Raw genomic sequence first — 12,952 nt, 5'->3', positions numbered from 1 at the left:
TGCTGGTGGGTAGTAACCAATATGGTAGCCGGTATTCATGTATGGATATTTAAATTCATTAAAATTAATGTAGCACCAGCCACATTAATTGCTCAATAGCTAGTGGCTACCATATTGAACACTGTAGATAGAGAACATGCAGGCATAGAAGATATTGATCAGCACTGAAGTCTGAAGGATTAGGCGCTAGAGCCTTTCTGCCTAGTAACTGGGATCAGCCAAGCCCATTGTGGTTTAGCATTAATCACCTTAGAGAGAGGAACTGTGACCACCCCTTTCTATTGCTGCTCATTCTTCAAACTGCAGCTTCATTTTCAGCTGTGGGGACACCTCCCCTGAGCTCCAGTAGTGCCTTTATTCTTCTACTATTTCCATTTATTACACTATATTTTCATTGTCTCTCTAATTTAGTCCCAATTATAGGTCTAAAAATTCCTCATGCTCATGGTCTATACTTCATTCATTTTTTGATAACAAAAAGGAAAGAGAAGGAAGAGGAGGAGGAGAATAACAAGAACAACAAGAACAACAAGGAGACAATAACATTTATTAAGCTCTCATTATGTCCTAAGCAGTTTAAGTATATAATCTCCTTTATGTATTATCATTATCTCCATTAGTGAAAAACAAAACTGAAATTTAATGTGGTTAACTAAATGGTCCAAAGTCATTCAGTTGATAGACAGTGGAGCTAGGAATATGTGTTCTTATTGATCTATTATACTGCTCCTTACCCACTCATGAAACATTATATTGGGGTCCTTGTAAAAAAATGTATTATTCAACTGAATGTTACTTTTAAACACATTAGAGTCAATGCAATTAATCAGGCACTCAAATTCAGTGAGACACATGCATGTTGGTCAAAAACTGACTCCAAGCTTAAAAAGTACTATAATTGCAGGATGCACACCTGGGTAACTGGAGGCCTCACTGCAGGTAGTGGGTGGGGAGACCATTCAGAAGAGCAAGTAGCGTATACAAAGACAGAGAGACATAGAAAAGTGCACTGACAAGTAATGTATGGGTCAAAAGAACAGCATAGATACTGTTGAGCTATTCCAAGGTTATAAATGGATTTATTCCTTTTACTGCAAATTTCTGTGTTTACAGATAATTTTCTGTTATGCTACCCTATCTTGTGGGATGGTCAGAATGAAATCCCCACTTGAATTTTAAATTCAATGTTATTGAGCCTTGATGATCATATACCAAGAAAGAGAACGTCCACGAACAGAAATCACTAACTTACCAGGTAACAAAAGCATAATTCGCTCCAATGATGATAAAGCTTACTGCATAATGCCAACAAAAGCATATGGTGAGAAACATAATGTTCTCTTGATCCATCAGATTCCATGCAGGAGCTCCACTGGGGGGAAACAGGACAAAACCAATCTGTAATTTAAAACAAAAAGCACATATTAAAATAACCAAACACATTCTCAAAAATGGTACCTTTCACAATGCTTCATTGCAAGATGAATAATAACTAAGATAACTCTCATTATCCAAGATCGAGCAGACAAAGCATCAGGTTTTGTTGCCTGTTTTATTAATAAAGACAGTATCTACTATGTCATATTTTTGAAAAAAAAATTTTAAAGGACATTTAATAATAAATTTACAAAATATAAACAGTGATCATCTCTGAGAATAGATGCACTTTTAAAGAATGTCGTAGGTGTCTACATGTGCAGTTTCACTGTTATTTCAAATTTAGAGAACAAAAAGTTTTTTAAAATAAATAAATGCCCACAATTAACATTATGTTCAATAGTGAAAGACCGAAAGCTTTCCCCCCTAAGATAAAGAACAAGACATGGATGTCTACTTTCACCACTTCTATTCAACATTATACTGGAAATTTTAGCTATAGCAATTAAGCTACGGAAATAAATAAAAGGCAACCATATTGAAAAGAAGTAAAACTAACTATATTCACAGATGACCTGATCTTATATATAGAAATTCCTAAAGAATCCACCAAAAAATCTATTACAGCTAATAAATGAGTTCAATAAAGTTCAAGGATACAAAATTAACACACAATAAACAGTTGCATTTCTTTGCTCAAGCAATGAACAACCAACACCCCCCAACATTAAGAAAACAATTCCACTTACGACAGCATTTAAAGAATAAAATACTTAGAAATAAATTTAATCAAAAAGGTTGGAGACTTTTACACCAAAATCTGCACAGCATTATTGAAAGTTATTGAAGAAAACCTAAATAAATAGAAAGTAATCTCATTTTCATACGCTGGAAGGCTTAACATTGTTGTGATGGCAATCACACTCAAAGCAATCTACAGATTCAATGCAATCCCTATCAAAATCCCAATGGACTTTTTTGCAGAAATGGAAAAAGCTGATTATAAAATTCACATGGAATTGCAAGGGATACAGCATAACCAAAATAAACTTGAAAAAGAAAAACAAAGTTAGAGGACTCAGACCCCCTGATCGCAATACTTAATACAAAACCATACTAATCAAATAAGTGTGGTATTGACATAATGACAAACATATAGATCAAGGAAATAAAACTGAGAGTCCAAAAATAAACCCATATATCTATGGTCAGCTGGTTTTTGACAAGGGTGCCAAAGCCATTCAATAGGAGAAAGAGTAGTCTCTTCAACAAATGATGCTGGAAGTTTCTTAGATATGTGTTTACTGACTTCTGACTGTGTCTTTGGTCATCCTGTTAAAAGAAATGGAAAAATAAAGCATGACAAAAAAATTGTTTGAAAAAATAAACAAATGGTCCTGGGATAACTGGATACTCACATGTTAAAAAATGAATTTAGACCCCTACTACCTCATGTCCTATATAAAATTAAGTCAAAATGGATCACAGACCTAAATATAAAAGCTAAAATCATATAACTCCTAGAAGAAAACATATGGAGAAATCTTCATGACCTGGAATTTGGTGATGGTTTCTTAGGTATGACAGCAAAAGCACGATTAACCAAAATAAAAATGGATAAATGGGACTTCACCAAAATTAAAACCTTTGGTTTTAATTCAAAGGACAATGTCCTTCAAAGGACAATGTCAAGAAAAGATAACTCATAGCAAGTAAGAAAACTATTTGTATATCATATATCTGATATGGATTAATATCTAGAATTTATAAAGAATTCCTAAAACTGAACAAAAAATTTTTTAAATAGGCAAAGTACTTCAAGAAATATTTCCCCAAAGAAAGTATGCAAATGGTCAGTAAGCACATGAAAAGATGATCAATGTCATTAGCCTTTAGGGAAATGCAAATCAAAACCACAATGATACCACTTTGTATCCTCCTATGTATAATCCTATGTATTATATCAATAATAACAACAAAATAGCATATGTTGGCAAGGATATGGAGAAATTGGAATCCTTATACACTGCTAATGGGGTAAAATGGTGCAACCCCCGTTTCCCACATTGGAAAACAATTTGGCAATTCCTCAGAAAGTTAAATGTAGAATTACCATATGACCTGCTAATTCCAGTCCTGGGTATACACCCAAAAGAATGGAAAATAGGCATTCAAACAAACACTGGTACACAAAAGTTTATAGCAGCACTATTCTTAACAGCCAAAAGAAGAAAATAACCCAAATATCCATCAGCAGATGATAGATAAGCAAAATGTGGTGTATATATATATATATATATATATATATGTATGTATATATATCCATACAATGGAATATTTTTCAACCATGAAGAGGAATGAAGTCCCAGCTGCATCCTACAACATGTATGAAACCTGAAAACATACAAGCGAGAGAAGCCAGAAACAAAAGTTCACATATGGTATGACTCTGTTTACATCAAATATTCAGAATAAATAAATACTCAGAGACAGAAAACAGATTAGTGATTGCCAGGGGCAGGGAAGAAAGACAAAAGGAGAGTGACTGCTTAATGAGTCCAGGGTTTCCTTTGCAGTGATGAAAATGTTTTGGAACTAGATAGAGGTGTTGGGTGCACAACACCATGAATATATTAAATTATCACCAAATTGTTTGCTTTAAAATGGTTAATTTTATGTTATGTGAATGTTATCCCAATAAAAAATAATTAAAAGTAGACAGATAGATAAATGTATTGATTTCAGGTCTTTAGAACTAAATGAGATTCAAAACCAAGATTTTATTATGGATAATTGTACAAATGTCTACCATATATTGGTTGACTATGGCAGATACAGTGCTTAGGAGTTTCCTTACAAAGGCCCTTCAGAGATGTATTGTTACCCTGATCTTAATGTATTATTATCCTCATTATACAGATAAGAAAACTGGGTGGTTTAGTGACTTGTCCATGATGACACATCTAATGAATGAAATCTTATGGGAAATAAAGCCCTTAGTCTATAATATTGAGTGAAACATTAATTCCATTCTGTTTGAAATTTCAAATAATCTGAATAAATCAGGGAAAACTAATATTTGTGCCTTAATCATGTGTTCCCATGTCTGGATTCCCTTTCTTTGGAAAGAGAATTACCATTTGTACCATCTGACAGGTGTACCACCATGTGCCAGGCACTTCATCCTCACTCATGCACATAAACTTCACAATAATCCTTAGTCCTCAAAACAATCTCAAGAAGACATCATTATCCCTGTATTTCAGAGGGGAAGACTGGAACTCAGAGACTTCAGTAACTTCCCCAATATTACAAAATGTCAGGATGAATAAAGTAGGATTCTAAACCAGGAGTGTCTGGCTCCAAAAACTCTTTGTTTTTTCTTCTACTCCACAGTCTCTTTCACCGCAGAGCCTTTCCATATGGGGGAATGTGAAGGACGGTGTCCTGGATAAAAAGGCCAGTTTGCATCATCACAGCAGCTCTGATATGGTTTGAACAACCTGTTACTGAGATAGAAGTTGTTCCCACGAAGACATGGTACTATGTTACCCTCAACACACACATTACAGACTGGCAGCCCCTGACCCACATCTGATTGTCTGACCTGCACGTTTTTAAGAATAATTTGAATTAGTTCACAATACTTTAAAAAGTTATGGAACATCACACAAAAGTTTGCATTCTTGGCTTTTTTGTAAAAATAGAATTATCTGGCAAGATTAGGCGTGAATTCCCAGGTGGCAAACATGAGTGGAAGCATGCTCTCTACATCAAGTCTCCATTCATGTTACCTTCCTGACCAAGTGGAGCAATGTAGACCAAGGTTTCCTACTTTTGTACTGGCCCTGTGCATTTTATTCATCAACCAATGTCCAAATCATAACTTTTCATAAAATATCATAATAGTTGAAACTAATATGGGGTACTTTATAATAAATTCTTCCTGACCTTCTCTACCCTGTCTTCCGAAAAGACAGAATGCATTTGTTGTCTATTTTAGAGATAGGAAAATTAAATAACACATGGCCCTGCCCTCCATCCCCAAATAATTGCAAAGATATTTGCATAACTGCTGTTCTGCCTACCCAGCAAGGGCTGGGGACTCTGCCTTAGAACAGGGCTACATTCTAAAGGGAGGACATGTCAACACCTCTGCCAGAAGACACATCTGTCATTAAGTTAAAGAGTCTGCTCAGAAACTGCAGGTAGAGAATGCCACCCAGCTGGTTTGCCTGCTGCTTTGGATATGTAAGTGTTTTGCAATAAGCCTTTGCATACTGCTAAGAAAGCTCACTGTGGGGCCAACTGGTCAGAGCCTAGGTCCCTGAAGCCCCAGAAGGAAGCAAAAATTTCTAGGTCTTCTGTGCTCACTGTTTGGAATAACAAGAAGGAAACTCAAGTCGCATAGTCAACGCCCAGTTCAAGGGCTTAGCTGTTTCAGCTGCAGTGTCAGGAACACAAGATTGTTCTTCTCACGTTCCTCCTCTCACAGCAAATTCATGGAAGTTGACAGAGAAATTCTGTGTCAAGAAAGGGCCCTTCAAATTGGGGTTGAGTGTAAAAAACTATGGACAGCTCCCTCGTTCCCATCTATCAGTCCTGCCATGTTCCTCCAATGCCATCCACACTATCCATCCACCCCTGCTTGGGAAGTGAGGTGCTCCAGCTGCCAGAGGTAGGGGTTAGCAGTTGTAGGGGGGTAAACTGGGCCCTCCCACATGTTGTACTCCTAACTCTCAGTGCCTCTGAATGTGACCTTATTTGGAAATAGGGTCTTTGCAGGTGTGATCAAGTGAAGGTGAAGTACTACTGGATTAGAGCTGGCTTTAAATCCAATGAGTAGTGTCCTTCTAGGAAGGCCATGTGAAGACAAAGGAGCACAAAGACACACAGGGAGAACATCATGTGACAGCAGAGGCTGAGACTGGACTTAGCTGCCACAGCAGGAATGCCCGGGATTGCCGGCAACCATCTAGGAGAGCAGTGTGGGACAGATTCTCCCTCTGGACCCCTGAGAAGAAGCCAACCCTGCCAACACCTTGATTTCAGATTTCTGGCCTTCAGAAGAGTAAGAGAATAAATTTCTGTCGTTTAAGTCATCCAATTTGTGGAAATTTGTTATGACAGCCCAGGAAACTAATATAATGGTCAAGACCAAAATTAGCAAAAGACTATCAGTCACCCTAAACCTCCAGCCTAGGCATATCCCATTGCCTTCTGATTTCAAGATTGTTCTTTTTAAGCACCAGAGGAGGGAAGAAAAACTTCATCTTTCTATGCTGCATCCCTTTTAATGAAAGGATTTGTTCTGTAAAATTTGCATTCAGTCAAAAGGCTGCAGGCTCCCCACCCATCTTTCAAATCCCAACTTGACTTCACCTTTTCCTGGAAGCTTTCTTTGCCCTCTTCCTCTGGATTAAGCAACCAGTTCCTCAGGGCAGCATGTGCTTTCAAAACTGCCCAACAGTGAAAATTACTACATATCAAATCTTATGGGAGATAGCTATAGTAGTGTATAGAGATATGTATATAATTGTATGTATTTATTTTAATGCAAGAAAGATTGAAAATAAAGGAGATCAGCATAGAACTCAAAAAACTAGAAAAAGGGAGGCAGAGCTTAGCCTTATAGTGAAGCAAAAACTGAAACTGAAGAGAAATTGAGAAATCTGTAATATAAAACTATAAAGACTTCTATTAGAAAGTGAGAGATCAATCAGACGAAAACCAATTAGGAATATAAAATATATTTTTTAGAAGACACACACACAATTAAAGAGTTCCAACTTAACATTTTGGTATCTTTCATCTGACTATCCACATCAAACGTTCTCATTCAGACATTACCCAGCGTCATCGTTTGCGATCAGAAACTCTGGTCCTATGTCTAGTGGCACTTACCAAATTATGGCATGATACTGCAGCAGTATTAAGAGAGCGTTCTATGGGAAATTGGGAGAGTCTCCATGACCACAACTAAATAGATAAAAAACAAGTAACCTGCCTTACGAGTTTCGAAAAGGTTATTATTATACTTTTTAACAATCTTTCTCCCAAACAGGGACTTTCTAGCAGTAGGAAAAGAAGCACTCAAATGCTTTATTCTAAACAGATGCACATAATGCAACATAATATTTTAGATTCTTTAGAGAGTTAGTCTGAATTCCTAAGTCAGCCTCTACTTCTGTTACATCTCCCTTACATATGAATGTAAAAGTTCAGTACAGTGGCTGACATACAATTGTTTCTCAATAAATAATAATTTCCTCTCTTTCCCGCCTTCCATATATTTCTCCAACTTATCACCCATTAGGCTGTAAGCTGCTTTAGCAACAGGAACTGCTTCTAACTAAAAGCATCAGCTCAGAGTTCCCACGTAATGGTTATTCAGGTGTGAGATGAAGATGTGCACATTCCACTTCCTTCCCAGCTGCTCTGACAATGCTCCCACCACAGCCACCAGGCTACTCTATGAAACATCACCTCTCAGAGGCCCATGTTCCCATGACAGGCAGCACATTGGAGGGAAGTCTCTGGTGTGAAGAGCAAAATGCCCCATCAGATAAAGAGCAATTACAGGCAGAGACACCAGGTGCATTTACTGGAGGACCCAACTCACCTGAAAGAACCAGCTCCCCTGAAGCAGGATGAGGCTTGAACGCAGAAGTTCCAGAAGTACATTGTTCTGTAGGAGGAACTCCAGGAAGGTGACCAGGCCTGTCAAAAAGATGACCAAAACCAGCAGCTGGTGCACAAAGATTTCCAGCATTTCACGGCCATGAGTGTGGTTGTAGAAGATAAAAGCTGATAGAGGAGGGAAAAACAGTTTGTCTTTTTCAATGAAACAAAGCCCACCAACTGTTTCTCTCTCTCCCTCTCTCTTTCCACAGAATTGTACACACACAAAGCACAGTGTCACTGATTCCGACAGAACTGCAACACTGCAGCATTTTTGAAGTCATCACTGCCTATTTGGAGTGGAATTGTTGAAATATAACCCTTCTTTTCTCTTCCCCAACCTTTATTCTCTCCTCTAACACATCTTGACATTTTCAACTAATTATATTTCAAGGCATCTTCTATGCAAGATGAGGACTAATAAGCACAAAGAAGCAGGAGAACGAGAATTAAGGTGATACACAGATGGATAAGCTAAAGCCTCGCCTTAAGGAATTCAGTCCACTCATGAATCATAAGGGTGGACTTTGACAGCTATGACAAGATCCTCTGAGAAGGTGCCAAGAAATAGAAACTAATGGCATTTTTCATCCACTGGATAGATGCCACCTTCATCTTAATCCTTTTCATTTGTATAAAGAGAAAAGGATATTCATTGAAAATACAGCAACACCCTGAGATAACAAGAATCAGGCTATTATTAGTTGGTACCCATCTTTTATCTAGCCCTTGTTCCCAAACAGGAATGGGTAACAGTTTTATTTTCAGATGTCACAAGCAACCTCAGTAGGGCGTGACTCCCTTCTGATTAATTTGGGCCTTTTTTAATTTCATGATCTATTTCTTATACCTGCAATAAATGGCAACAAATCATTAAACACTTCTTTTCTTTTTCCCTCCTACAGGAACTGGGAATTGAACTAAAAATATTGTTTTAATGAACCTGTCAAAATTATGACCTCATATTTTTATGTGGCTGAATTTTTTGGACACTACTTATCACAGAATGGCAGGGTTTTGCTATATCGATATGAAAAGGGCTAGTTAGTAGATGGTGAAGGCTCTTCTGTTGTGAGTGGTTGCCTCACTTCAGGATATTCATGCTTGATTAACTGAGTTCAGTTTTCACTTGTTAAAAGTGGAAGGATGTTAATCTCCAGGACAATGCAGACATAAGTAACTATTGAAAGTGGGTCTGTAATACAGATGTGAAGGGTGAATAAAGCACTTTGAATGAGTGTGCTTGCCCAGTTCTACTAAATGAGTCAATAGGGAGGGAAGATCTTTGTCATCCTGCCTAGGACACCCATTATGGCCCAGAAAAATGGCCCTATCAATCAAGGCTGCACCAAGACATTAAAGGTGTATTATTGTAAAGGGCTACACAAATGCCTACTAATAAAGAAAGGCACATAAAAATACTCACTTATACTTACCCTCTATAAAAAAGGCATTTGACAACATTAACTTGGGTAATGAGGCGGGAAGTGAACGGATGGTGAAACATAAGATGTCTGCCACGCCCACCAGCCCAAAGAAGAAATACATGGTGAAATGATGCCAGTTAAGGAGGTGGTTCCACTGGCCCTTCTTATATAACATCAGGTGGGGCCCTCCAGGAATAAACTGCTCCCCAGCCATGCCTGTAGAAGAACATTTCACAGTTTTAGCAACCCTTTCCATAACTTTACCTAGAATGCAAGAAGATGCAGGAAGATCAGCTCATTGTTCATTTCAATCTACTATCATCTTGGGACATCAATTCCTCTACTGAGGCTGTTCCCCAACAGCTGAGCACTGGTGCTTTAGGGTTATTTTAGAGGTTCAGATGCTTATTTAAATCACCAATTTTAGTCAAAGATAACCAATTGAGTCAAACAGCTCTTTCAGATCTTCAGTGCTGATGATCTTAGTTCCACTGACTATTCCAATCTAATGACTAAGATAAATCCTGAATAATTTTGGGGTATGGACTTGCAATTCATCCCATGGAGGCTGATTACTTTCTTCTTAGGTACTATTATGCATGTTTGGGTAGCTGCCATGTAGTAGGGGGTTGCACTTGATCCCGGAGAAAAATATTAAAGAGTTCAGCTTTTCCTCAGTTAAGGATAACTGAGAAAGCCCAGACAGATAAGCATATGATCTAGTCAGTTATGCAAACAGTTAAACTTTCTTAGTGATTCTGCCTTCTTTGTTAGTCTATAGAATTTGGCAAGGAAATTTCTCTCTTTGGAAACACTACTCTGTAATTTGTGGTCATAGCAAAGACATATTGACATGAATAAAGCATAAAGAAATCTAATGGGAAAATGGGAAGTTTTACCTTTTATAAAGGAGAGGCTGCAGTGGTACCCTTAAAAACACAGCACGTGTTCATAGAATCTTCATAGTCAGTGGAAAAGCCTTAATAAGTCATGTGGCCAAATCTCTTTCTCCAATTTAGGAACCAAGGAAGAATGAGTGCATGAGGCAAGATATTCTACAACCTATCGGCAATGATTTATTATTGAAGCTTTTCCATAATCACTTGATTATTTTGCTGTTGTTTGCAAAATGGTTTTTGATTTTGAATGGGTTCGTTCTTTCAGGGATCAGAACAATAGATATAAAATGATTTCAGAAGCTCCAATGAATTCTATAAAGGATATTTACCTTAACTGGGTAGGCAAGTTAACTACTATGACTAATTCATAAATAGGTCTTTGTATAAACATGAGTATCACCTTCCTAACAAATTATTAATGTATCAGAGAGAAATTACAATTAGAATGTGTTAAGAGACATTTTTGATGAAAAAATTTATTTTAGCAATTTCTTGACTTTATATTGGATCTTTTCTTTATATGTGAAAATACTCAAAAGGAGAAAACAGAACACAGAAATGGTCCACTCACCAGTTAAAGCCATGCCAACTAATGCAATTCCTTCCAAAATTTCTGCTAGATGGAATAATGCTTTGGAACCAAGGTAGCAGGTTCGCTTTTGCTTTTTGCAGACATATTTCAGAATACTCCTTGTACTCCACCAAAGACTCATAATAATAAAGAAAGTTCCAGGGAGAGCATGACCTCTGAAATTCCCTACAACCTACAAGAACATACAGAAGATAAAAACATTTTATTTCTGGAACCTGGACAAAACATCACTTGTCCCCATTAAGTACACTGTCTTCCAATGATTATGGATTTATCACTGATTCAGAGGATCCTGTATTACTGTGGACAATAGTAGATCCACTACAATATCAAAAATGTCAATAAAAAGAAAATAAAAAGTCACATTTGATAAACACTTGACCGTGCTCTGGTCACTACGTCAAGTGTTTTACATACGATCGCCAACCTAATTTTTGCATCACACCCATGAATGAGGGATTATTATGCCATTTTCTATAGAGATATAGGATTAGAAAAGTTAAATGCTTACCCAAATCTGACAACTATTAACCAAAATTCTGTTGTTTTTAACACAGAGATCAAAAGAATTTCCTTAAATGACAATATGTACCTCACCATACAGATGCCCTTCAAGAATATTAAAAGGAGAGTATTAAGAAAGTATTACCTTTATGTTTAAAACTTGAAATGATGTGAAGTGGGCTAGAAAATTTTTAAAGTAGATAATTTCAAAGTATCAAGCATCAAGTGAATGGATGTGCCCGTTAGTGTTCATCCAATATCTGTGAGCTGCTCCCCACTCTTTTCCCAGCCTCTCCTCCAGTTGGATTGAAACCATTTTTAATTCTGGCTAATGGACTGTGAGCAGAATTGGCACGTGTCACTTCCAGGCTGGGTCAGTTAAGAGTCTACATGAGTCCTTTATCTGTCTGTCCCCCTGCCTGGGCAACTGTGGTGTGGCCTATCTATAACACAGACGATGATCAATCAGCCTGCTTCTCGTTTTCCAAGAAAGTACTTCTATTGCGCTACCCCATTGAAACTTTGTGGTTTATTGAGAAAACGGCTTAGCCCCACCTTGCCAGATACCAAGCCAAAACAAACTGCAAATTTTGTTTATACCATTGCCATATGGTGGAGTCACCTCTGGCTTATAAACAGAAATACGCTCCATTTTTGGTCAGAGCTATAAAAAATTAGTCTTCAATTATGTGAGTTTTTAGTTATATGAGCAGCCCTTTGTTCAACATTTTGTACATTCAACAGAATAATCAAGAGAGAATCCAGATCATCCTTGTGGATCTGACACCAGGCCAGATCTAAGAAAACTCATAAGAGAAGATTTCAGAATTGCCCCTGTCCCAGCAGACATTTTTATTTCTGTGGGTGAATACGGGGCCTCTCAGTTCAGAACAGACCCCTTTGGATTACTTCCCTACCCCTCTGACACACTGAAGCTTGGGGTAAACTGTGAACCTGACCCAAACGCTAAGTCTCTTAAATCTCCACTCAAGACCTCAGATGGACATTTCAGGACACCCTCAAATCATGCAAACTGTCTAAGAGATTCAGACTCAATATATCACATAGTGCTAAGCTCAGGTTCTTGTCCTAACTGACTTTAGTGGTGTAGTTTGAAGCATGTCATCTAAGTTCTCTAATTTTAGTTCTTAGTTAATAAAAGGAGGGGTTGGGCCTAGATGGTACCTTCCTCCTCTGATAGCCTCTGATTTATTATCCTAACCACCACCTTTAACCAGTGTTATTGAGTTCTGTTTGTTTTGGTTTAGACAACCATATAGGATTCCAAACACTTCTACATGGGATTGAAAAGTACATCCAAACTGTAAAATTTTTTAACTTTCCTGGAAAAGAATTTTAGATGATTTAAGGAACCTTAAATATTTTGTATTTCTTAGTACAGGAAGCCCACTTGCAGGATTTATCCAGAAGACATAATTACAAATGTAGGCATTAGGAAAATGATTAAATAA

The 12,952-nt window shown here is 37.4% G+C and overlaps 1 protein-coding gene across 1 annotated transcript in view; it reads right to left on the bottom strand.

Moving 5' to 3' along the window:
* Nucleotides 1-11,136, bottom strand: part of LOC105817186 (transmembrane protein 45A) — a 14,805-nt gene extending 3,669 nt beyond the window's left edge. Inside the window, exons 1-4 of the mRNA XM_012652817.1 lie at nucleotides 10,956-11,136; nucleotides 9,495-9,701; nucleotides 8,000-8,184; nucleotides 1,253-1,398 (exon numbers count right to left, since the gene is read on the bottom strand). Of these exons, the coding sequence (XP_012508271.1) occupies nucleotides 1,253-1,398; nucleotides 8,000-8,184; nucleotides 9,495-9,701; nucleotides 10,956-11,097 (680 nt within the window). The 5' untranslated portion in view covers nucleotides 11,098-11,136. The remainder of the gene's footprint in view (nucleotides 1-1,252; nucleotides 1,399-7,999; nucleotides 8,185-9,494; nucleotides 9,702-10,955) is intronic.
* Nucleotides 11,137-12,952: the final 1,816 nt, after the last annotated feature.

Source organism: Propithecus coquereli, unplaced genomic scaffold (assembly GCF_000956105.1).
Source record: "Propithecus coquereli isolate 6110/MARCELLA unplaced genomic scaffold, Pcoq_1.0 Scaffold40, whole genome shotgun sequence".
Taxonomy (NCBI): Eukaryota; Metazoa; Chordata; class Mammalia; order Primates; family Indriidae; genus Propithecus; species Propithecus coquereli.
This window is presented reverse-complemented; position numbering and strand designations above follow the sequence as displayed.